Source organism: Delphinapterus leucas, chromosome X, assembly GCF_059928025.1.
Source record: "Delphinapterus leucas isolate spDelLeu-1000000601 "Yukka" chromosome X, BTC_Dleu_Yukka2, whole genome shotgun sequence".
NCBI classification, from domain to species: domain Eukaryota; kingdom Metazoa; phylum Chordata; class Mammalia; order Artiodactyla; family Monodontidae; genus Delphinapterus; species Delphinapterus leucas.
The window spans coordinates 122,329,337-122,356,072 of NC_143150.1; the positions used below are offsets into that span (position 1 = coordinate 122,329,337).

General features: G+C 40.5%; 1 protein-coding gene across 1 annotated transcript in view; it reads left to right on the forward strand.

The window, feature by feature from the left end:
- Positions 1-26,736, forward strand: part of LOC149744403 (uncharacterized) — an 86,271-nt gene that overhangs the window by 47,535 nt on the left and 12,000 nt on the right. Inside the window, exon 3 of the mRNA XM_089904949.1 lies at positions 16,137-16,201. Coding sequence (XP_089761075.1) covers positions 16,137-16,201 — 65 coding nt within the window. The remainder of the gene's footprint in view (positions 1-16,136; positions 16,202-26,736) is intronic.

Genomic DNA, 26,736 nt, shown 5'->3' on the forward strand with positions numbered 1-26,736 from the left:
TGTTGATGTTACATTTGGTAATGTATATATGTCCATGCCACTCTCTCACTTCGTCCCAGCTTACACTTCCCCCTCCCTGTGTCCTCAAGTCCTTTATCTATGTCTGTGTCCTTAATCCTGTCCTACCCCTAGGTTTTTCATAAACATTTTTTTCCTTTAGATTCCATATATCTCTGTTAGCATACGGTATTTGTTTTTCACTTTCTGACTTACTTCACTGTGTAGGACTGACTCTAAGTCCATCCACCTCACTACAAATACCTCAGTTTTGTTTCTTTTCATGGCTGAGTAATATTCCATTTTATATATGGGCCAGATCTTCTTTATCCATTCACCTGTCGATGGACACTTAGGTTGCTTCCATGTCCTGGCTATTGTAAGTAGAGCTGCAATGAACATTGTTGTACATAACTCTTTTTGAATTATGGTTTTCTCAGGGTAAATGCCCAGTACTTGGATTGATGGGTCATATGGTACTTCTATTTTTAGTTTTTTAAGGAACCTCCATACTGTTCTCCCTAGTGGCTATATCAATTTACATTCCCACCAACAGTGCAAGGGTGTTCCCTTTTCTCCAATAAATGCCTCTCCAGTGTTTATTGTTTGTAGATTTTTTGATGATTGCCATTCTGACTGCTGTGAGGTGATACCTCACTGTAGTTTTGATTTGCATTTCTCTAATGATTAGTGATGTTGAACATCCTTTCATGTTTTTGTTGGCAATCTGTATATCTTCTTTGGAGAAATGTCTCTTTAGGTCTTCTGCCCATTTTTGGATTGGGTTGTTTGTTTTTGTGATATTGAGCTACCTGAGCTGCTTGTAAATTTTGAAGATTAATCCTTTATCATTTGCTTCATTTGAAAATATTGTCTCCCATTCTGAGGGTTGTCTTTTCCTCTTGTTTATGTTTTCCTTTGCTGTGCAAAAGCTTTTAAGTTTCATTCGGTCCCATTTTTTAATTTTTGTTTTTATTTCCATTTCTCTAGGAGGAGGGTCAAAAAGGATCTTGCTGTGATTTATGTCATAGAATGATCTGCCTATGTTTTCCTCTAAGAGTTTTATAGTGTCTGATCTTACATATAGATCTCTAATCCATTTTGAGTTTATTTTTGTGTATGGTGTTATGGAGTGTTCTATTTTCATTCTTTTATGTGTAGCTGTCCAGTTTTCCCAGCACCACTTACTGAAGAGACTGTCTTTTCTCCATTGTATATCCTTGCCTCCTTTGTCATAGATGAGTTAGCCATAGGTACGTAGGTTTATCTCTGGGCTTTCTATCCTGTTCCACTGATCTATATTTCTGTTTTTGTGCCAGTACCATATAGTCCTGATTACTGTAGCTTTGTAGTATAGTCCAAAGTCAGGAAGTCTGATTCCTCCAGCTCTGTTAATTTCCCTCAAGACTGCTTTGGCTATTGGGGGTCTTTTGTGTCTCCCTACAAATTTAAGATTTTTTTGCTCCAGTTCTGTACAAAATGCCACTGGTAATTTGATAGGGATTGCATTGAATCTGTAGATTGCTTTGGGTAGTATAGTCATTTTCACAATATTGATTCTTCTAATCCAAGAACATGGTTTATACCTCCATCTGTTTATATCATCTTTGATTTCTTTCAGCAGTGTCTTATAGTTTTCTGAGTACAGGTCTTTTACCTCCTTAGGTAGATTCATTCCTACGTATTTTATTTGTTGCAATGGTGAATGGGATTGTTTCCTTAATTTCTCTTTCTGACCTTTCATTGTTAGTGTATAAGAATGCAAGAGATTTCTGTGCATTAATTTTGTATCCTGCAACTTTACCAAATTCATTGATTAGCTCAAGTAGTTTTCTGGTGGCATCTTTAGGATTCACTATGTGTAGTATCGTGTCATTTGCAAACAGTGACAATTTTACTTCTTCTTTTCCAATTTGTATTCCTTTTATTTCTTTTTCTTCTCTGCTGTGTCTAGGACTTCCCAAACTATGTTGAATAATAGTGGTGAGAGTGGATATCCTTGTCTTGTTCCCGATCTTAGAGGAAATGCTTTTAGTTTTTCACCATTGAGAATGATGTTTGCTGTGGGTTTGTCATATACGGCGTTTATTATGTTGAGGTAGATTCCCTCTATGTCCACTTTTTGGCGACTTTTTATCATAAATGGGTGTTGAATTTTGTCAAAAGCTTTTCCTGCATCTTTTGGGATGATCATATTTTTATTCTACAATTTGTTAATATGGTGTATCAGATTGATTGATTTGTGTATATTGAAGAATCCTTGCATCCCTGGGATAAACCCCACCTGATCATGGTGTATGATCCTTTTAATGTGTTGTTCAATTCTGTTTCCTAGTATTTTGTTGAGGATTTTTACATCTATATTCATCAGTGATATTGTTCTCTAATTTTCTTTTTCTGCAGTATCTTTGTCTGGTTTTGGTATCAGGGTGATATGATGAGGGTGGCCTCATAGAATTGGTTTGGGGGTGTTCCTTTCCCTGAAAATTTCTGAAGAGTTTGAGAAGGTTGGGTGTTAGCTCTTGTCTAAATGTTTGATAGAATTCACCTCTGATGCCATCTGGTTCTGGACTTTTGCTTGTTGGAAGATTTTTAATCACAGTTTCAATTTCATTAGTTGTGATTGGTCTGTACATATTTTCTATTTCTTCCTGGTTCAGTCTTGGAAGGTTATACGTTTCTAAGAATTTGTCCATTTCTTCCAGGTTGTCCATTTGATTGGCATAGAGTTGCTTGTAGTAGTCTCTTAGGATGCTTTGTATTTCTGTTGTGTCTGTTACAACTTCTCCTTTTTCATTTCTAATTTTATTGATTTGAGTCCTCTCCCTCTTTTACTTGAGTCTGGCTAAAGGTTTATCATTTTTGTTTATCTTCTCAAAGAACCAGCTTTTAGTATTATTGACCTTTGCTATTGCTTTTATTTCATTTATTTCTGCTCTGATCTTTATGATTTCTTTCCTTCTACTAACTTTGGGTTTTGTTCTTCTTTCTGTAGTTCTTTAGGTGTGAGGTTACATTGTTTATTTGAGATTGTTCTTGTTTCTTGAGGTAGGCTTGTATTGCTATAAACTTCCCTCTTAGAACTGCTTTTGCTGCATCCCATAGGTTTTGGATCATCATGTTTTTGTTGTCATTTGTCTCTAGGTAGTTTTAGATTTCCTCTTTTATTTCTTTAGTGATCTCTGGGTTATTTAGTAACGTATTGTTTAGCCTCCATGTGTTTGTGTTTTTTACGGTTTTTTCCTTGTAATTGATTTCTAATCTCATAGCATTGTGGTCGGAAAAGCTGCTTGATATGATTTCAGTTTTCTTAAACTTACTGAGGCTTTATTTGTGACCCAAGATGTGATCTATCCCGGAGAATGTTCCGTGTGCCATTGAGAAGAAATGTGTAATCTGCTGTTTTTGGATGGAATGTCTTATAAATATCCATTAAATCTATCTGGTCTATTGTGTCATTTAAAGCTTGTGTTTCCTTATTAATTTTCTGTCTGGATGATCTCCATTGGTGTAAGTGTGGTGTTCAAGTGTCCTCCTATTACTGTGTTACTGTGTATTTCCTCTTTTATAGCTGTTAGCAGTTGCCTTATATATTGAGGTACTCCTATGTTGGGTGTGTGTGTATATATATATATATATATATATATATATATACATACTTATAATTGTTATATCTTCTTGGATTGACCCCTTGATCATTATGTAGTGTCCTTCCTTGTCTCTTGTAACATTCTTTATTTTAAAATCTATTTTATGTGATATGAGTATTGCTACTCCAGCTTTCTTTTGATTTTCATTTGCATGGAATATATTTTTCCATCCCCTCACTTTCAGTCTGTATGTGTCCCTAGGTCTGAAATGGGTCTCTTGTAGACAGCGTATATATGGGTCTTGTTTTTGTATCCATTCAGTGAGACTGTGTCTTTTGGTTGGAACATTTGATCCATTCACGTTTAAGGTAATTATCGATATGTATGTCCCTATTACTATTTTCTTAATTGTTATGGGTTTGCTTGGTGGGTCCTTTTCTTCTTTTGTGTTTCCCACTTAGAGAAGTTCCTTTAGCATTTGTTGTAGAGCTGGTTTCGTGGTGCAGAATTCTCTTAGCTTTTGCTTGTCTGTAAAGCTTTTGATTTCTCCATCAAATCTGAATGAGATCCTTGCTGGGTGGAGTACTGTGTGGTACGTTCTTCCCTTTCATCACTTTAAATTTATCATGCCACTCCCTTCTGGCTTGTAGATTTTCTGCTGAGAAATCAGCTGTTAACCTTATGTGAGTTCCATTGTATGTTGTCATTTTCCCCTTGTTGCTTTCAATAATTTGTCTTTGTTTTTAATTTTTTCAATTTGATTACTGTGTGTCTCGGCATTTTTCTCCTTTGGTTTATCCTGCCTGGGACTCTCTGTGCTTCGTGGACTTTGGTGGCTATTTCTTTTCCCATGCTAGGGAAGTTTTCGACTATAATCTCTTTAAATATTTTCTTGGGTCCTTTCTCTCTCTCTTCTCCATCTGGGACCACTATAATGTGAATATTGTTGCATTTAATGTTGTCCCAGAGGTCTCTTAGGGTGTCATCATTTATTTTCATTCTTTTTCTTTTTCTGTTCCACGGCAGTGATTTCCACCTTTCTGTCTTCCAGGTCACTTATCCGTTCTTCTGCCACAGTTATTCTGCTACTGATTGCTTTTAGTGTATTTTTCATTTCAGTTATTGTATTGTTTATCTCTGTTTGTTTGTTCTTTAATTCTTCTAGGTGTTTGTTCCTTAATTCTTCTAGGTCTTTATTAAGCATTTCTTGCATCTTCTCGATCTTTGCCTCCATTCTTTTTCCAAGGTCTTGGATCATCTTCACTATCATTATTCTGAATTCTTTTACTGGAAGGTTGCATATCCCCACCTCATTTCATTGTTTTTCTGGGGATTTATCTTGTTCCTTGATCTGGTATAAAGTTCTCTGCCTTTTCATTTTCTCTATCTTTCTGTGAATGTGGTTTTCCTTCCACAGGCTGCAGAATTGTAGTTCTTGCTTCTGCTGTCTGCCCTCCAGCGATTGAGTCTATTTTAGAGGCTTGTGCAAGCTTCCTTATGGGAGGGACTGGTGGTGGGTAGAGCTGGGTGTTGCTCTGGTGGGCAGAGCTTTAATCTGCTTCTCTGTGGATTAAATAAAAGTTTAATAAAAAGTTTAATCCGCTTGTCTGCTGATGCATGGGTCTTGGTTCCCTCCCTGTTGGTTGTTTGGCCTGAGGTGACCCAGCACTGGAGCCTGCCTTGCTCTTGGTGGGGCTAATGGTGGACTCTGGGAGGGCTCATGCCAAGGAGTATTTCCCAGAACTTCTGCTGCCAGTGTCATTGTCCCCATGGTGATCCACAGCCACTCCCCGCCTCTGCAGGAGACCCTCTAACACTAGCAGTTAGATATGGTCATTCGCCTATGGGGTGACTGCTCCTTCCCCTGGGTCCTGATGTGCCCACTACTTTGTGTGTGCCCTCCAAGAGTGGAGTCTCTGTTGAGACTCTGAGTCTCTGAGTGCAGTTGAGACTCTGAGACTCGTAGTGGAGTCGCACAGACTCTGGGTCCTGTGAAGCTTCGATGTTTTGTGGTTCTAGAAATCCTATAGGAGACAGTCCACAGCAGGTGAAGCTAATGCTGTCAGTAGAGGTGGTGAAGCCAAAGATCTTCAGTTCCGATGAGAGGTGCCGATGTACATACAGGACAAAATCATCTCGTGTGAATGTAGTTCAGGCACGTTTAAGATGAATGCAGTCATGTTAATGCCTAACATCTTCTATTTTGTGCCTCTCCTCAGGGACCCCCTCCTCAGTTCCTGAAGCTCCTGTAAGTCATGTACAGGGGAATGGAGAGTGGGCTCTGTCCAGTCTGAGCCTGAGTTACCCTGTGTGTACCTTAGGATACTTTGTATTTCTGTGGTGGCTGTTGTAATATCATCTCTTTCATTTCTGATTTATTTGGGCCCTCTCTTTTTAACAAAACATACTACTGTTGTCTTTTATTCTTTACAGAAGTTTAATAAGTGTTTGATCTACTACCCTTACTCTATGTATACTTTTTGCTGTGAGATTTTTACTTTTGTTTGTTTTATTGTTACTATCAATAACTAGTGAGACTTCTTTTAAGCTACCTTCAACATTGCTTGTAAAGCTGCTTTATTAGTGATGACAGAGCCTTAATGGAAGTCATGTTCTGGTTGTAAATTAGAATGCAATGTGCCAGCAAAAAGCCCCTTAAGTTTATGTCTCATTACTTCTTTTTTCAATTTAATTTTTATTTTTTATCAGAGTAAATTTGATTAAAATGTTTTGTCTGTTCTAGGTGTGCAAGATGTGGTTCTTTTACACATATACATGTATCTATACTTCTTCAGATCGTTTGCTCATGTAGCTTATGACACAACGTTGAGTAGTCTTCTCTTGGTATTCTGTAGGTCTCTGGTGATTATATATTTCACATGTGTTTCTATATCTATGTTAACACCAATGTCCTAATGTATCCAATTCTCACACCTTTTATTTGGTGAACTATAACTTTGTTTAATGAATCTGTGATTACCCTTCCCTGTGGAAATATCTTCATTGGTATCAGTTTTTAGCTAACACCTATAAGTGATATTATAGGATATGTGTCTTTTGCTGTCTGACTTAGTACAATTTGCCTGATTACCTCTGGAATCATCTACGGTGCTGCAAATGGCTTTGTTTTATTTTTTTCCGGAGCTAATATTCCATCTGTACATGTACCAGTTCTTCTTTGTGCACTCACCTCTTGATGGACTTTTTGGTTGCCTCCATGTCTTGGCTATTGTAATACTGCTGCACTGCACATTTGCCTGCCTTTGTCTTTCGAATTCTGTCTTCTTATGTTATAGGCCCAGGAGTGTGCCTCCTGTATCATATCGTATCTCAGGGTTTAGGGTTTACCTTTTAAATGCACCACGATTCTCTTCTCATTAGTGGCTATTTCCAGGTTACATCCCACTTAAAGTTGAGAGTATGCATTTCTCCACAACACCTTCAGCATTTATTGTTTGTAGTTTTCTTGCTGATGGATATGCTGAGTGGTGTGAGCTGATACATCTTTGTGGTTGAATTTGCATGTGACTCATAATCCGTTGAAATTGAGCTTTAAGGCATGTCCTTTTTATTTTTCAAACTGTGATTACAGCTTAGTTCTTCAAAGTGTTTTCTTAAAGTATGTGTCACATTTTGAAATTTATTGGCCATTACATCCCTCAAGACATTTTGAGGGAAAGTTTCACTTACAGCCCTGCAGTACTTGTTCACATGAAGTGACCATTAGCACAGGCTTTAAAGCTGCTTTTGCAGTTAACAGCCAGAGTGTGGCAGCCTTTCTTCATTCCCCATGCTGGTACTAGGGAAACAGACCTTCTGGCCAGTGGTCTTCCTCGATTATAAATCAGAGTGGAATGTGCCCGGATAAACCCCAAAAAGCTGATGTCTCCTTAATATTGCTTGTTTTTTAAGTTTAATTTATATTTTATTGGAGTAATATTCCATTGTATATATGGACCACTTCTTGATGCATTCCTCTGTTGATGGACATTTTCGTTGCTTCCAAGTGTTGGCTATATTCAATATTGCTGGAGTGCAAGATTGCCAGCCTGTGCCTTTTGATTCTCATTTTCTCAGGTGATAGGCCCAGCAGTGGGTGTGAGTGACTGACTAGTAGCTCAATGTTTACCTTTTCAAAGCACCTCCATTGTGTTTTCATTAGTGGCTCTTACCACGCCCCCCTTAAAACCAAGGGTATGAATTTCTCCACAGTCCCTTCAGCATTTATTGTTTGCAGCATTTTTACTAATGCCCATTCTGACTGCTGTGACCTGATAGGTTTTTGTCATTTGGGTTTGCATGTCTTTAAAAATTCCTAAAATTCATGATTTTCCATGCCTTTTTTTTTTCTGTTAAAAAAAAAAGTGTGAGTACAATATATCTCTTGAAATTTTCTTCTTGGAAGGTTGCCCTCTTTTGAATTTTTGGTTGATATTAGACCCCAGGATCTTTTTGGAGGGCAGGTGTCATTACAGAACTGCAAGTTTGGTGAATATTTAGTGACAATTAGCACTGGGTTTAAAGCTGCTGTTGTGGGAAATGGCCACAAGGAGGCAGCATTTCTCCATTCCCAAATCTGGGTACTAGGGCAGCAGAGCCTTTCTGGACGTCGTGTTCCTAGGTTGTAAGTTAGAATGGAATGTGCCAGGAGAAACGCCCATAAGTTTATGTCTCATTACTTCTTCTTGGTTTTTAAAATTTATTTAATCGGTCTAATGAATAGATATTGTTTGTCCATGTGTACACAATCTGGTTCATTTGTACTATATATATATATGTCTATTCATGTTCAGATCCTCTTCCCATGTAAAATATTACAGAGTGTTCCGTAGACCTCCCTTGCTATATGGTCGGTCTTTTTGATATATGTTTATAATATGTATTTGTATACGTATGGTAATGCTAATCTTAATTTATCCATTCTGCCCACCTTTCCTTTTAGATTAGCATACTTAATTTCTAAGTCTGTGAGTGTCTTTCTCTTTGGAAATATGTTCATTTGTGTTAGTTATTAGATAGAGCCTATAAGTGATATCATAGGGTATATAGATCTTTTGCTTTCTGACTTACCTCATGTTCTGTGATTATCTCCAAGCCCATCTGTGGTGCCTCAAATAGCAGTGTTTCATTGTTTTCCATGGCTAATATTCTATTGTGTACATGGATCACTTCTTCTTTATCCATTCATCTGTTGATGGACATTTTGGTTGCTTCACCATCTTGGCTATTGTGAATAAGGCCGCAGTGCAGCTGTTTCAGCCCGGGTCTTCTCAACTCTGGTCTTCCCAGGTGAGAGGCCCAGTGGTGTGACTGCTGGATTGAATGATACCTCAATTTTTACTTTTAATTGCAGCTCCTTTCTGTTCTCATTATTGGCTGTTACCACTTTGCATCTCACCAGCAGCTAGAGGGTACACAGTTCTCTATAACCCCTTCAGAATTTATGGTTTGTAGACGTTTTGCTAATGGTCAGTCGATTGGTGTGAGTTGAAACCTTTTTGTAGATTAGATTTTCATGAGTCTAATAATTCCTGAGGTTGAGCTTTTACCCATTTTCCTTTTTTTTTTTTAAAAAAAAGAGTGAGGGGCTTCCCTGGTGGCGCAGTGGTTGAGAGTCCGCCTGCCGATGCAGGGGACACGGGTTCGTGCCCCAGTCCGGGAAGTTCCCACATGCCGCGGAGCGGCTGGGCCCGTGAGCCATGGCCGCTGAGCCTGCGCGTCCGGAGCCTGTGCTCTGGAACAGGAGAGGCCACAACAGTGAGAGGCCCGCGTACCGCAAAAAACAACAACAACAACAACAAAAAAAAAAAAGAGTGAGTCAAACTTACCTCTTCATACTATCTTCTTGAAAAATTTGCCAGTTTTGAATTTTATTGGCCATTCCCAACCTCTGCACAATTGTTTAGGGCAGGTGTCCTTTACAGGCCTGAGTCCTTGTGAATGTTAAGAGACCATTAGCTGTGGGCTGAAAGCCGCTCTTGAGGGAAATGGCCACAAGGTGACAGAATTTCTACATTTGCAACTCTGGGATTTTGGGCAGCAGAGCCTTCCTGGAAATCGTGTTAGTAGGCTTCAAATTAGAGTGGAATGTGCCAGGGCACATCCGAAGAGATTATATCTGCTTACTTCTTGTTTGTTTTTTTAATTTCATTTTTATTATTTATCAGAGAAAATTTGATAAAAATGTAGATTCTCCTAGGTGTACAGAATCTGGTTGATCATATCAACGTATCTGTCTATTCCTCTTTGAGTCCTTTCCCGTGTAGGTTATTATAGAGTGTTGAGTAGACCTCTTGGCATTCCATAGGTATTTTGTGATTCTGTATTTCATATGTATTAGTGCATGTCTGTTAACCCCCATATCATAACTCATACATTCCTTTCACCTTTCCATTTGGTGAAACGTAATTTTGTTTTCTTAATCCATGCTTTTCCTTCTCTTGGAAATAAGTTCACGAGTATCAATTTTTAGGTAACGCCTATAAGGGATGTCATAGGCTATCTGTCTTTTCAGTTTCTTTCTTCAGGTTGGGTGGTTATCTCTAAGTCCTTATATGGTGGTGCAAACGGCACTGTTTCATTGTTTTCCATGGCTAATATTCCATTGTTGACATGGACCACTTCCTCTTTGTGCATTTTTCTGTTGCTGGACATTTTGGTTTCTTCCAAGTCTTGGCTATATTAAATGTTTCTGCCGTGCAGGATTGCCAGCCTGTGTCTTTTCCATTCTGCTCTGCTCAGGTGATAGGCGCATCAAAGGACTGACCAGATCCCATGGTAGCTCAATTTTTACCCTTAAACGCACCTCCATTATGTTCTCCCTGCTGGCTGTTACCAGTTTACATCCCCCCAGCAGCTAGAGGGTACACAGTTCTCTGAAACCCCCTTCAGCGTTTATTCTTTGTAGAATTTTTTCTGAAGAACATTCTGACGGCTGTGAGGTGAACATTTCTGTAATTGGATTTGCATGGCTTTATTAATTGCTGATGTTGCACATTTTTCAATTCCCTTTCATTTTAAAGGAAAAAAAAGAAAAGACAAAATGTGTGTAAAATATGCCTCTTGAAATTGTCTTCTTGAAATGTTGACGTCTTTTGAATTTTCTGGTCTATTTATGACCCCAGGAATTTTTTTGATGGCAGGTGTCATTTAGAGGCCTGCAAGTATTTTGAATATTAAGTGACCATTACCGCTGTTGTGTGAAACGACCAGAAGGTGGCAGCACTTCTCCTTACCAAATCTGCTTAATAGGGCAACAGAGCCATAATGGAAGTGGTGGTGTAGGTTGTAAATGAGAACGCAATGTGCCAGGAAAAGCCCCTTAAGATTATGTCTCATTACTTCTTGTTCGTTAGTTTAATTTAATTTTTATTCCTTATCACAGCAAATTAGATTACAATGTTTTGTTTGTTCTAGGTGTGCAAGATGTGGTTCTTTTACACATACACATATATCTATTCTTCTTCAGATCCTTTTCTCATGTAGGTTATGACACAATGTTGAGTAGTCTTCTCTTGGTATGCTGTAGGTTTTTGGTGATTATATATTTCACATGTGTTTGTATATCTCTGTTAACCCCAATATCGTAATGTATCCAATCCTCACACCTTTCAATTTGGTGAACCATAAGTTTGTTTAATGAATCTGTGGTTGCCTTTCGCTCTGGAAATATCTTGATAGGTATCAATTTTTAGGTAACACCCATAAGTGATATGATAGGATAGGTGTCTTTCGCTTTCTCACTTACTGCCAGTTGCATCATTACCTCTAGACTCCTCTATGGTCCTGCAAATGGCATTGTTTCATTTTTTTCCTTGGCTAATATTCCATCTGTACATGTACCAGTTCTTTGTCCACTCATCACTTGATGGACGTTTTGGTTGCTTCCATGTCTTGGCTATTGTGATACTTCTACAGTGCAGATTTGCCTGCCTGTGTCTTTCCAATTCTGTCTTCTTAAGATATAGCCCGAGAAGTGGGCCTGCTGGAACATATAGTAGCTCAAGGTTTACCTTTTAATGGCTCCTCCATTCTGTTCCCATTAGTGGCTCTTAGCAGGTTATGTCCCACTTCAAATTGAGGGTATGCATTTCTCCAAAAGCTCTTCAGCATTGATCGTTTGTAGTTTCTTTGCTGATGGTTATTCTGAGTGGTGTGAGCTGATACCTCTTTGTGGTTGGATTTGCATGGGTCTCATACTCGCTTGAAATTGAGCTTTCAGGCATGTCCTTTTATTTTTCAAACTGTTATTACAGGTGACTTCTTCAAATTGTTTTCTTGAAGTATGTGCCACACTTTGAAATTTTTTGGCCTTTACCTGCATCAAGACATTTTAAGGGCAGGTTTCACTTGCAGCCCTGCAGTACTTGTGCATATGAAGTGCCCATTAGCACAGATTTCAAAGCTGCTGTTGTAGGTACCGGCCAGAGGACGGCAGCATTTCTACGTTCCCCACTCTGGTACCTAGAGAAACAGACTTTCCTGCCAGTGGTGTTCCTCAGTTATAAATTAGAGTGCAATGTGCCTTGATATACCCCCAAAAGCTTACGTATCCTTACTTATGTTTGTTTTTTAAATTTAATTTATATTTTTTAGTGGAGTAATATTCCATTCTGTACATGGACCACTTCTTCTTTGTGCATTCCTCTGTTGATGGACATTTTTGTTGCTTCCCAGTGTTGCCTATGGTAAATATTGCTGGAGTGCAGTATTGCCAGCCTGTGACTTTTGATTCTCATTTTCTCAGGTGATGGGCCCAACAGTGGGTATGATTCATTGACTGGTAGCTCAATGTTTACCTTTTCAGGGAACCTGCATTGTGTTTTCATTAGTGGCTCTTACCACGTCCCAATTAACACCGAGTGTACGCATTTTCCACAACCCCTTCAGCATTTATTGTTTGCAGAATGTTTGCTCATGGCTATTCTGACTTGTGTGAGCTGATAGGTTTATGTAATTTGGATTTGCATGCCTTTAATAATTCCTAATATTCAGAATTTTCCCACATCTTTCTCTTTTATTTAGAAAAAAAAGTGTGAGTACAATATACCTCTTGAAATTGCCTTCTTGGAAGGTTGCCATCTTTTGAATTTTGTGGTCGATTTTCGACCACAGGATTTTTTTTGAGAGCAGGTGTCATTTACATGCCTGCAATGAGTGTGAATATTTAGTGACCATTAGCACTGGGTTTAAAGCTGGTGTTGTGGGAAACGGCCACAAGGCGGCAGCATTTCTCCATTCCCAAATCTGGTTACTAGGGCAGCAGAGCCTTTCTGGAAGTCCTCTTACTAGGTTGTAAATTAGAATTGAATGTGCCAGGAAAAAGCCCCTGAAGTTTATGTCTCATTACTTCTTGTTCGTTGTTTTAATTGTTTTAACCAGCGTAATGATTAGAATACAGTTTGTCCTAGGTGTACACAATCTGGTTCATTCGTACATCATATATATCTATTCATGTACAGATCCTTTTCCCATATAAAGGATTACAGAGTTTTCTGTAGACCTCCCTTGCTATGTGGTCGGGCTTTTTGATATATGTACTTAATCTGTATTTGTATAGGTATGGTAAACCTAATCTTAATTTATCCATTGCCACCACCTTTCCTTTTAGATATGCATAGTTTGTTTTTTAAGTCTGTGTGTGTCTTTCTCTGTGGAAGTGTGTCCATTTTTGTCAGTTGTTAGGTAAATCCTATAAGAGATATCATAGGATATATGTCTTTTGCTTTCCAACTTACCTCATGTTCTGTGTTTATCTCTAGGCTCATCTATGGTACGTCAAAGAGCAGTGTTTCATTGTTTTCCATGGCTAATATTCCATTGTGTACATGGACCACTTCTTCTTTATCCATTCATCTGTTGATGGACATTTAGGTTGCTTCCATGTCTTGGCTATTGTGAATAAGGCTGCAGTGCAGCTTTTGCAGCCTCTCAGGTGAGAGGCACAGTGGTGGGCCTGCTGCATCGAATGGTAGCTCAATTTTTACTTTTAAATGCAGCTCCTTTCTGTTCCCATTATTGGCTGTTACCACTTTACATCTTACCAGCAGCTAGCGGGTACACAGTTCTCTAAAACCCCTTCAGAATTTATTTGTAGACTTTTGGTTGATGGTCAGTCGACCTGTGTGAGTTGAAACCTTTTTGTAGATTAGACTTGCATGAGTGTAATAATTCCTGAGTTTGAGCTTTTATTCATTTTCCTTTTTTTTAAAAGACAGCGAGTAAAACTTACGTCTTCATATTATCTTCTTGAAAAATGTGCCTGTTTTGAATTTTGTTGGCCATTCCCTACCTCAGCACAACTTTTTAGGGCAGGTGTCCTTTACAGACCTGAGTCCTTGTGAATGTTAAGTGACCATTAGCTGTGGGTTTAAGGCCGCTCTTGTGGGAAAGGGCCACAAGGCGGCAGCATTTCTACATTTCCAACTCTGGGTTTTTGGGCAACAGAGCCTTCCTGGAAATCGTGTTAGTAGGCTTCAAATTAGAGTGGAGTGTGCCAGCGCAAACCCCCAAGAGCTTATATCTCCTTACTTGTTGTTTTTTAAATTTAATTTTTATTAGGTATCAGAGCAAATTTGATTAAAATGTTGTTTCTCCTAGGTGTACAGAATCTGGTTCATCATATCAATGTATCTGTCTATTCATCTTTGGATCCTTTCCCATGTAGGTTAGTACAGAGTGTTGAGTAGACATCTCTTGGTATTCCGTACGTATTTTGTGATTATATATTTCATATGTGTTAGTACATGTCTGTTAACCCCCATATCGTAATTCATTTATTCCTTATACCTTTCCATTTGGTTAGACATAATTTTATTTTCTTAGTCCATGCTTTTCCTTCTCTTGGAAATAATTTCATGGGTATCAATTTTTAGGTAACACCTAGAAGTGATGTCATAGGATATCTGTCTTTCAGTTTCTTTCTTACTTCAAGTTGGGTGACTATCTCTAGGACTTTATATGGTGGTGCAAACGGCACTGTTTCATTGTTTTCCACGGCTAATATTCCATTGTGTACATGGACCACTTCCTCTTTGTGCATTTTTCTGTTGCTGGACATTTTGGTTTATTCCAAGTCTTGGCTATGTTAAATGTTCCTGCACTGCAGGATTGCCTGCCTGTGTTTCTTTCATTCTTGTCTTCTCAGGTGATAGGCGCATCAAAGGACCTACCAGATAACATGGTAGCTCAATTTTTACTGTTAAACGCACCTTCATTATGTTCTCAGTACTAACATTTACCAGTTTACATCCCCCCAGCAGCTAGAGGGTACACAGTTCTCTCAAACCACTTCAGCATTTATTCTTTGTAGACTTTTTTCTGATGGTCAGTCGACTGGTGTGAGTTGAAACCTTTTTGTAGATGAGATTTGCATGAGTCTAATAATTCCTGAGGTTGAGCTTCTATCCATTTTCCTTTTTTTTAACAAGAGAGTAAGTCAAACGTACCGCTTCGTACTACCTTCTTGAAAATTTTGCCTTTTTTGAATTTTTTTGGCCATTCCTCACCTCAGGACATTTTTTGAGGGCAGGTGTCCTTTACAGTCCTGAGTTCTTGTGAATGTTAAGTGACGATTAGTTGTTGGTTTAAAGCCGTTCTTGTGGGAAACCGCCACAAGGCGGCAGCATTTCCACATTTCCAACTCTGGGTTTTTGGGCAACAGAGCCTTCCTGGAAATCGTGTTAGTAGGCTGCAAATTAGAGTGGAATGTGCCAGGGCACACCCCCAAGATCTTATATCTCCTTACCTCTTGTTTGTTTTTTAAATTTAATTTTTATTTATTATCTGAGCAAATTTGATAAAAAATGTGTTTGTTCTAGGTGTACAGAATCTGGTTCATTATATCTATGTATCTATCTGTTCATCTTTGGTTCCTTTCCCGTGTAGGTTATTACAGAGTGATGAGCTCAATTTTTAACTTTAAACACACCGCCATTCTCATCTCACTACTGGCTGTTACCAGTTATCCTCCCAGCAGCAGCTTGAGGGTAGACGGTTCTCTAAAACCCGTTCAGCATTCATGTTTTGCAGACTATTTTGCTGATGATCACTCTGACGGTGGTAAGGTGAAAGTTTTTGTAGATTGCATTTGCATCGCTTTATTAGTTCCTGATATTGAGCATTATTCCATGCATTTTTTTAAACAAAAAGAAAAGACAAAATGTGCGCAAAATATGCCTCTTGACATTGTCTTTTTGAAATGTTGACGTCTTTTGAATTTTCTGGTCGATTTACGACCCCAGGAATTTTTTGAGGCCTGGTGTCCTTTACAGTCCTGCACATATTTTGAATATTAAGTGATCATTAGCGCTTGGTTTAAAGCTGCTGTTGTGTGAAACAGCCACAAGGCGGCAGCATTTCTCCTTTACCAAATCTGGTTACCAGGGCAACAGAGCCTTAATGGAAGTCCTGTTCTAAGTTGAAAGTTAGAATGGAATGTGCCAGGAAAAGCCCCTTAAGATTATGTCTCATTACTTCTTGTTCATTATTTTAATTTAATTTTTATTTTTTATCACAGCAAATTTGATTACTATGTTTTGTTTGTTCTAGGTGTGCAAGATGTGGTTCTTTCACACATATACATATATCTATTCTTCTTCGGATCCTTTTCCCAGGTAGGTTATGACACAATGTTGAGTAGTCTCCTCTTGGTATTCCATAGGTCTTTGGTGATTATATATTTCACATGTCTTTGTATATCTCTGTTAATGCCAATATCATAATGTATCCAATCCTCATACCTTTCCATTTGGGGAACCATAAGTTTGTTTAATGAATCTGTGATTGCCTTTCTCTGCGGAAATATCTTCATTGTTATCAATTTTTAGGTAACACCTATAAGTGATATCATACGTTAGGTGTCTTTCGCTTTCTCACTTACTACAAGTTGCATGATTACCTCTAGACTCATATATGGGGCTGCAAATGGCATTGTTTCATTTTTTCCCGAGCTAATATTCCATCTCTACATGTAGCAGTTCTTCTTTGTCCACTCATCTGTTGATGGACTTTTGGTTGCTTCCATATCTTGGCTATTGTAATACTGCTGCGGTGCAGATTTGCCTGCCTGTGTCTTTCCAATTCTGTCTTCTTAGGTTATAGGCCGTGGAGTGGGCCTGCTGGATCATAGAGTAGCTGAATGTTTACCTTTTAAAGGCACCTCCATTCTGTTCCCATGAGTGGCTCTTACCAGGTTACATCCCACTTGAAACTGAGGGTATGCATTTCTCCACAACCTCTTCAGCATTGATCGTTTGTAGTTTCTTTGCTTGATGGTTATTCTGACTGGTGTAAGTTGATAGCTCTTTGTGGCTGGATTTGCATGTGTCTCATACTCCCTTGAAATTGAGCTCTCAGGCATGTCCTTTTATTTTTCAAACTGTTATTACAGCTTACATCTTCAAATGGTTTTCTTGAAATATGTGCCACATTTTAAAATATTTTGGCCTTTACCTCCATCAAGACATGATGAGGGCAGGTTTCCTTTACAGCCCTGCAGTACTTGTTCATATGATGTGACCATTAGCATAGGGTTTAAAGCTGCATTTTCAGGTAATGGCCAGAGCGGGGCAGCATTTCATAATTCTATGAAATGTAATTGAACACACAATATATATATTTTCTCTTTTAAATTTCCATTGTTACTTTTTAAAAGTAGAATATAATTCAAGTTCTTAGTAACAAGTGAAGTTTAAAAGACTAAAGGAAAAGATAGTATTTTACCACTTGCCATCCTTTCCCGTTTACTGAAACGACCAGCATAGTGTGTAGATTTCTCATTTTATCCAGGTGTTCTATACATCTGGAACATCATGTTTCTCACTGTAGAAAAACAGATTTAGGTCTCACACTTTTTATAGGCTACATAACCGTCCATAGAACAGAAGTAGCAAGTATTTCAGACTTAGCTTTTTGAGGGACGCTCAGGATACTTTCTCTTTTATTTTGTTGTTCTGCTACTTTTTTTTAGCCACAGAAAAATATTTTTTAAAACACAAAAAGAAAATTAAGTTAGGGGTAAGGATTAGGGTTTACGATACGGGTTAGGTTATGGGTTAGGGTATGGGTTAGGGTAAGGCTTAAGGTAAGAGTTAGGGTTACGGTTAGGGAACAGGTACAGTTTAGAGTACAGGTTAGGGTATGACATTGGGTTAGGGTTTGGGTACATGTTAGGGTATGGATCAGTGTTAGTGTACGGGTTAGGTTTAGAGTACGGGTTAGGGTAAGTGTTAGGGTTAGGGTTACGGTTGGGGAATGGGTAAAGTTTAGGTTACAGGCTAGGGTCCGAAAATGGGTTAGGGTTAGGGTATGTGTTAGGGTACGGGTTAGTGTTAGTGTACGGGTTATTATTAGGGTATGGATTAGGTTAAGGTTTAGGGTTAGGGTTAGTGAACGGGTACAGTTTAGCGTACAGCTTAGGGTACAAAAACGTGTTAGGATTAGGGTATGTGTTTCGGTACTGGTTACTGTTAGTGTACGGGTTATGATTACGTACGGTTTAGGGTAAGGGTTAGGGTTAGGAAATAGGTACGGTTTAGGGTACAGATTAGGGTATGTCAACGGGTTAGGGTTAGGGTACGTGTCAGGGTATATGTTAGTGTTAGTGTATGAGTTAGGATTAGGGTACGTGTTAGGGTAAGGATTAAGGTTATAGTTAGGGTTAGGTTTAGGATTAGAGAAAGTGTACGGTTTAGGGTAAAGGTTAGGGTACGACAACGGGTAAGGTTTAGGGTAGGTGTTAGGGTACAGGTTAGGGTTAGTGTACGGGTGAGGGTTAGAGTTAGGGATAGGGTACAGGTTAGGGTACGGCTGTGGGTTAGGGTTAGAGTACGTGTTAAGGTATGGGTTAGGGTTAGGTTACGGGTTAAACTTAGGGTACAGTTGAGAGAATAGCTATGGTTTATGGTTAGGGTATGGGTGAGGTTATGGGTTACTGTTAGTGTATGAGTTAGGATTCGCGTACGGGTTTTGGTTCCGTTTGGGGCTAGTGTTAGGCATAGGGTAGGGTGTGTATTAGGGTTAGGGTACAGCTTAGGGTATGCCTACGGGTACAGGTTAGTGTACGGGTTAGGGTACAGCTGAGGTTATGGGTTACGGTATGGGTTAGAGTTATGGTACAGGTAAGGGTTAGGGTATGGGTTAGGGTGAGGGTACATTTAAGGGTATGGCTATGAGTTCATTGTATGCTATGGGTTAGTGTTAGGATATGGCTTTGTATTAGGGTACGGTTTAGAGTACAGTTTAGAGTTAGGTTTAGGGTTAGTTTTATGGTTAGGGTACGGTTTAGGGTACTGGTTAGGGTACCGCAAAGGCTGGGTTTAGGGTTTGGGTTGGGGTTAGGGTATGGTTTAGGGTTAGGGTACTGGTTACGGTTAGTGTATGAGTTAGAGATAGGGTATGGTATGGGGTTAGGGTACGTGTTAGGGTTAGAGTACAGGTAAGGTTTAGGGTACTGTTTAGGGTATGGCTACAGGTTAGTGTTAGGCTACGTGTTAGGGTACCAATTAGTGTTAGTATACGGGTTAGTATTACGGTCTGGGATAGGGTACGGGTTAGTGTTAGTGTACAGGTTAGTTTTACGGTATGGGTAAGGGTAAGGGTTAGGGTTAGGGTTAGGGTTAGGGAATGGGTTTGGTTTAGGGTACAGGTAAGAATACATAAAAACGTTAGGATTAGGGTAGGTGTCGGGACTGGATAGTGTTAGGGTAAGGGTTAGGGTTAGGGTACAGGTTAGGATTAGGTTTAGGGAACGTGTATGTTTTAGGGTACAGGTTAGGGTATGACAACGGGTTAGGGTTAGGGTATGTGTTAGGGTAAGTGTTAGTGTTAGTGTAAGGATTAGGATTAGGGTACGGTTTAGTTTAAGGCTTAGGGTAAGGGTTAGGGGTAGGGTTAGGGAATGGGTACGGTTTAGGGTACAGGTTAATGTATGACAACGTGTTATGGCTAGGGTACTGTTAGGGTATGGGTCAGTGTTTCTGTACGGGTTAGAGTAAGGCTTAGGGTAAGGGTTAGCGTTAGGTTTAGGATTAGGGTTAGGGAACGGGTACAGTTTAGGTTACAGGTTCAGTTAAGGCAACGGGTTAGGGTTAGGGAACATGTTAGGTTATGGGTTAGTGTTACTGTAGGGGTTAGGATTAGGGTACAGGTTATGGAAAGGCTTAGCTTAAGGGTTAGGTTTAGGTTTAGGGTTACGGTTAGGTAAGGTGTACGGTTTAGGTTACAGGTTAGATTACGTCAACTGTTTAGGGATAGGGTATGTGTTATGGGTTAGTGTTAGTGTACAGGTTAGGATTAGGGTATGAGTTAGGGTAAGGATTTGGGTAAGGGTTAGGGTTAGGGTTACGGTTAGGGAACGGGTACGATTTAGGGTACAGATTAGGGTACAACAACGGGTATGGGTTAGGGTACGTGTTAGGTTACGGGGGGTTAGTGTATGGGTTAGGATTAGGGTACGGGTTAGGGTCAGGCCACGGGTAATCGTTCGGGATAAGGTTAGGGTTAGGGTTAGCGTTAGGGGACGGGTAATGTTTAGGGTACAGGTTAGGCTACGATAACGGTTTAGTGTTAGCATACGTGTTAGGGTATGGGTTAGTGTTATTGTACGTGTTAGGATTAGGGTACGGGTTAGCTTAAGGCTTCGGGTAAGGTTTAGGATTAGCGTTAGGGTTAGGGAACGGGTATGGTTTAGGGTACAGGTTAGGGTATGAAAAAGAGTAATGTTTAGGGTACGTGTTAGAGTATGGGTTAGTGTTAGTATACGGGCTAGGATTAGGGTACGGGTTAGGGTATGGCTTCGGGTAAGCATTTGGTTTAGTGTTTGTGTTAGGGTTAGGGATAGTGTTAGGATTAGGTTTAGGGAACACGTATGTTTTAGGGTACAGGTTAGGGAACCACAACGGGTAAGGGTTAGGGTACATGTTAGGGTAAGGGCTAGTGTTAGTGTACGGGTTAGGGTATGGGTTAGGGTAAGGCTTCGGGTAAGGGTTACGGTTAGGGTTACAGTTTACATTACAGGTTAGGGCACGACAACGGGTAAGGGTTAGAGTACGTGTTATGGTACGGTTTAGTGTTAGTGTATGGGTTAGGATAAGGGTAGGGGTTTGGGTCAGGCTTTGGGTAAGCTTTCGGGATAGGGTTAGGGTTATGGTTAAGGAAGGGGTAACATTTAGGGTACAGGTTAGTGTACGACAATGTCTTAGTGTTAGCATACGTGTTAGCGTACGAGTTAGTGTAAGTGTATGGGTTAGGATTAGGGAACGGGTAAGGTTAAGGCTTCGGGTAACGGTTAGGTTTCAGGTTAGGGTTAGGGTTATGGAACGGGTATGGTTAAGGGTACACATTAGGGTACCACAATGTGTAAGATTTAGGGTACGTGTTAGGGTACGAGTTAGTGTTAATGTACAGGTTAGGCTAAGGGTACGGGTTAGGGTAAGGCTTTGTGTAAGGGTTAGGATTAGGGTTAGGGTATGGTTTAGGGTACAGTTTAGGGTATGACAACGGTATAGTGTTAGTGTAGGTGTTAGGGTACAGGTTAGTGTTAGTGTATGGATAAGGCTTAGGTTATGGGTTAGTGTAAGGCTTCGGGTAAGGGTTACAGTTACGGTAAAGGTTAGGATCACGGTTAGGGAACGGGTACGGTTTAGGGTACAGGTTAGGGTATGACAAAGTGTTAAGTGTTAGGGTACATTTTAGGGTATGGTTTAGTGTTAGTGTACGGGTTAGGATTAGGGTACAGGTTAGGGTAAGGCTTCTGGTAAGCGTTAGTGTTAGAGATAGGGTTAGGGAACGGGTACGGTTTAGTGGACAAGTTAGGGTACAACAACTGTTTAGGGTTACCGTACTTGGTAGGGTAAGGGTTAGTGTTAGTGTACGGTTTAGGATTAGGATACGTGTTAGGGTAAGGCTTCGGGTAAGTGTTAGGGTTAGGTTTAGGGTTAGGGAACGGGTAGTGTTTAGGGTACAGGTTAGGGAATGACAACTCGTTAGGGTTAGGGTAAGTGTTAAGGTATGGGTCAGTGATAGTGTATGGGTTAGGATTAGGGTACGGGTTAGGGTAAGGTTTCGGGTAAGTGTTAGGGTTAATGTTTGGGAATCCGTAATGTTTAGGGTACAGTTTAGGGTACGACAGCAGTTTAATGTTAGTGTTTGTGTTACGGTACTGCTTACTGTTAGTGTACAGGTTAGGATTAGGTTACGGGTTAGTGTAAGGCTTTGGGTAAGGGTTACGGTTAGGGTTACGGTTAGGGTTTGGGTTAGGTAAAGGGTACGGATTAGCATAAAGGTTAGGGTATGACAGCGTGTAAGGGTTAGGGTACGTGTCAGTGTCCTGGTTACTGTTAGCATATGGGTTAGGATTAGGATACGGGTTAGGGTAAGGCTTCGGGTAAGCATTCGGCTTAGGGTTATGGTCAGGGTTAGAGTTATGGAATGTGTACGGTATAGGGTACAGGTTAGGGTATGACAATGGTTTAAGGTTAGCATACGTGTTAGGGTATGGGTTAGTTTTACTGTATGGGTCAGGATTAGCGTACGGGTCAGGTTAAGGATTAAGGTACGTGTTAGGGTTAGGTTTAGGGTTAGGGAATGGGTACGTTTTAGGGCACAGGTTAGGGTACAACAACGTTTAGGCTTAGCATACGTGTTAGGGTACGGGTTAGTTTTAGTGTATGGGTTAGCATTAAGGTAAGGGTTATGGTATGGCTTCTGGTAAGGGTTCGGGATTGGGTTAGGGTTAAGGTTAGGGAATGGGTATGGTTTAGTGTACAGGGTAGGGTACGGCAATGGTTTAAGTTTCGCATACGTGTAAGGGTACTGTTTAGTGTTAGTGTACGGGTTAAGATTAGGGTATGGGTTAGGGTAAGGCTTCGGGTAAGCGTTAGGACTAGTGTTAGGGTTAAGGTTAGGGATCGGGTATGGTTTAGGGTACAGGTTAGTGTACGACAGCGGTTTAGGGTTAGCGTACGTGTTAGGGTATGGGTTACTCTTCGTGTACGGGTTAGGTTTAGGTTACGTGTTAGTGTAAAGCTTCGGGTAAGGTATCGGTTTAGTGTTAGGGTTAGGGTTAGGGAGCAGGTATGGTTTAGGGAACAGGTTAGGGTACGAAAATGATTTAAGGTTAGCATACATGTTAGGGTAGAAGTTAGTGTTAATGTACAGTTTAGGATTAGAACATGGGTAAGGCTAACGCTTAGGGATAGGGTTAGGATTAGGGTCAGGGAACGGCTACAGCTTAGGGAACAGGTTAGGTTATGAAAAAGATTTAGGGTTTGCTTACGTGTTAGGTTACGGGTTAGTGTTTGTGTACGGTTTAGATTTAGGGTACGGGTTAGTTTAAGGCTTTCGTTAAGGGTTAGGGTTAGGGAATGTTACGGTTTAGGGTACAGGTTAGGGTACGACAATGGTTTCGGGTTAGCATACGTGTTAGGGTACGGGTTAGTGTTAGTGTACGGGTTAGGATCAGGGGACGGGTTAGGGTAAGGCTTCAGTTAAGGGTTAAGTTTAGGGTTAGGGAACAGGGATGGTTTAGGGTACAGGTTAGGGTATGACAACGGTTTAGGGTTAGCGTACGTGTTAGGGTATGTGTTAGTGTTAGTGTATGGGTTAGGATTAGGGGACGGGTTAGGGTAAGGCTTCGGGTAAGGGTTAGGGTTAGGGAACGGGGAAGGTTTAGGGTACAGGTTAGGCTACGACAATGGTTTAGGGATAGCGTACATGTTAGAGTATGTGTTAGGGTTAGTGTATGCATTAGGATTAAGGTACGTTTTAGGGTAAGGCTTTGGGTAAGGTTTAGCGTTAGGGTTAGGGAACTGGTACTGTTTAGGGAACAGGTTAGTGTACGAATATGATTTAGGGTTAGCTTACGTGTCAGGGTACGGGTTAGTGTTAGTGTACGGGTTAGGATTAGGGTACGGGTTAGGGTAAGGCTTTGGGTAAGGGTTACGATTAAGGTTATGGTTAGGGTAAGGGATAAGGAACAGGTACGGTTTAGGGTATAGTTGAGGGTACGACAACGGTTTTGGGTTAGCGTACGTGTTAGGGTATGGGATTGTGTTAGTGTAATGGTTAGGATTAGAGTACGGTTTAGGGTAAGATTACGGGTAAGCGTTAGGGTTATGGTTAGCGTTAGGTTTAGGGTTAGGCAACGTGTACGTTTTATGGAACAGGGTAGGATGTGACAAAATTTAGGGGTAGCGTCCGTGTTAGGGTATCGGTTAGTCTTAGTGTACGGTTTAGGATTAGGGTACGGATTAGAGTAAGGATTCGGGTAAGGGTTACAGTTAGGGATAGGGTTAGGGAATGGGTACCGTTTAGGGTACAGCTTAGGGTACAAAAAGTGTTTAGGGTTAGCATACGTGTTAGGGTATGGGTTAGCATTAGTGAAAGGTTTAGGATTAAGGAACAGTTTAGGGTAAGGCTTCGGGAAAGGTTTAGGGTTAGGTATAGGGTTATGTTTAGGGAACGGGTATGGTTTAGGGTATAGTTTATGGAAAGAAAACAGTTTAGGGTTCTTGTACGTGTTAGGGTATGGGTTAGTGTTAGTGCAAGGGTTAGGATTAGGGTACGGGTTAGAGTAAGGATTAGGGTAAGTGTTAGGGTTAAGGTTAGGTTTAGGGTTAGCGAACGGATATGGTTGAGGGTAGAGGTTAGGGTACGACAGCTGTTTAGGGGTAGCGTATGTGTTAGGGTAAGTGTTAGTGTTAGTGTACATGTTTGTATTAGGGTACGGGTTAGGGTAAGGCTTCGGGTAAGGGTTAGGTATTGGGTTAGGGTTAGGGTTAGGGAAGAGGTATGGTTTAGTGTACAGGTCAGGGTATGACAACGGTTTAGGTTTAGCGTATGTTTTAGGGTACGGGTTAGTGTAGGTGCACAGGTTAGAATTAGGGTAAGGGTTAGGGTTAGGTTTCAGGTAAGGGAATGAGTACGGTTTAGAGTACAGGTTAGGTTACGAAAACGATTTAGGTTTACCTTACGTGTTAGTGTAGGAGTTAGTGTTAGTGTACGATTTAGGATTAGGACACGGTTTAGGGTAAGGCTTAGGGATTGGGTTAGGATTAGGTTTAGGGTTAAGGAACGGGTACGGTTTAGGGAACAGGTTAGGGTACAAAAACGATTTAGTGCCAGCTTACGTGTTATGGTACGCGGTACTGTTAGTGCACGGCTTAGGATTAGAACACAGGTTAGGTTAAGGCTTTGGGTAAGTGTTAGGGCTAGGGTTAGGGTTAGGGTAATGGAAAGGATATGGTTTAGGGTACAGGTTAGGGTACTACAATGGTTTATGGTTAGCGTACGTGTTAGGGTGCGAGTTACTGTTACTGTACGGGTTAGGATTAGGGGACGGATTAGGGTAAGGCTTTGGGTAAGGGTTAGGGTTAGGGTGAGGATTAGGGTTAGAGTTAGGGAATGGGTGCGGTTAGGGTACAGGTTACGGTACGACAACGGTTTAGGGTTAGCGTATGTATTTGGGTACGGGTTATTGTTAGTGTACGAGTTAGGTTTAGGGTACGGATTAGGGTAAGGTATCAGGTAAGCATTAGGTTTACTGTTAGGGTTAGTGTTAGGGAACAGGTATGTTTTCGGGTACAGGTTAGGGTACAGGAATGGTTTAGGGTTAGCATACGTGTTAGGGTATGGGTTAGTGTTAGTGTATGTGTTAGGATTAGGGTATGGGTTAGGGTAAGGCTTCGGGTAAGGGTTAGGGTTAGGGTTAGGCTTAGGGAATGGGTACGGTTTAGGGTACAGGTTAGGGTACGACAATGGTTTTGGATTAGCGTACGTGTTAGTCTACATGTTAGTGTTAGTGTACGGGTTAGGATTAAGGTACGTGTTAGGGTAAGTCTTTGCGTAAGGGTTAGCATTAGGTTTAGGGAACTGGTACTGTTTAGGTAACAGGTTAGTGTACGAAAATGATTTAGTGTTAAGTTACGTGGTAGGGTACAGGTTAGTGTTAGTGTATGGGTTAGGATTAGGGTATGGGTTAGGGTAAGGCTTCGAGTAAGGTTTAGGATTAAGGTTATGGTTATGGTTAGGGTTAGGGAACAGGTACGGTTTAGGGTATAGGTGAGGGTACCACAACGGTTCTGGGTTAGCGTACGTGTTAGGATATGGGTTTGTGTTAGTGTATGGGTTAGGATTAGTGTACGGTTTAGGGTAAGATTTCGGGTAAGCTTTAGGGTTACGGTTAGCATTAGGGTTAGGTTAAGGGAACGGGTACGTTTAAGGGTAAGGGTTAGGGTACAACAACAATTTACGGTTAGCGTATGTGTTGGGGTACAGTTTAGTGTGAGTGTACAGGTTAGGATTAGGGTACGGGTTAACAAGGATTAGGGTAAGAATTAGCGTTAAGGTTAGGGTTAGGTGTAGTGAACGGTTACGGTTTAGGGTACAGGTTAGGGTACGACAACGGGTTAGTGTTAGTGTACGGGTTAAGATTAAGGTACGTGTTAGGGTAAGGCTTAGGCTAAGTGTTAGGGTAAGGGTTAGGGTTAGATTTAGTGTTAGGGTTAGGGAACGAGTACGGTTCATGGTACAGGTTAGGGTACGACAACGGTTTAGGATTATTGTAAGTTTTACGGTAACTTAGTGTTAGTGTATGGGTTAGGATTAAGGTACGGGTTAGGGTAAGGCTTAGGACAAGGGTTAGGGTTAGGGTTAGGGAATGGGTGCGTTTTAGGGTATAGGTTAGGGTATGACAATGGGTTAGGGATAGGGTACGTGTTAGGGTACAGGTTAGTGAAGTGTACAGGTTAGGATTAGGGTACGGGTTAGCGTAAGGCTTAGGGCAAAGCTGAAGATTAGGTTTAGGGTTAGTGTTAGGTTTTGGTTTAGGGAACGGGTACGGTTTCGGGTACAGTTTATAGTACGACAACGAGTTAGGTTTAGGGTACATGTTAAGGTACGGGTTAGTGTTATTGTACGGTTTAGGATTAGGTTACGTGTTAGGGTAAGGTTTAGGGTAAGGGTTAGGTTTAGGGTTAGGGGTAGGGAACGGGTAGGTTTTGGGTACAGGTTATGGTACAACAATGTGTCAGATTTAGGTTACGTGTTAGGGTACTGGTTAGTGTTAGTGTATGAGATATGATTTAGGGTAGTATTTAGGGTGAGGCTTCGGTTAAGGTTTAGGTTTATGTTTAGGGTTAGGTTTAGGGAA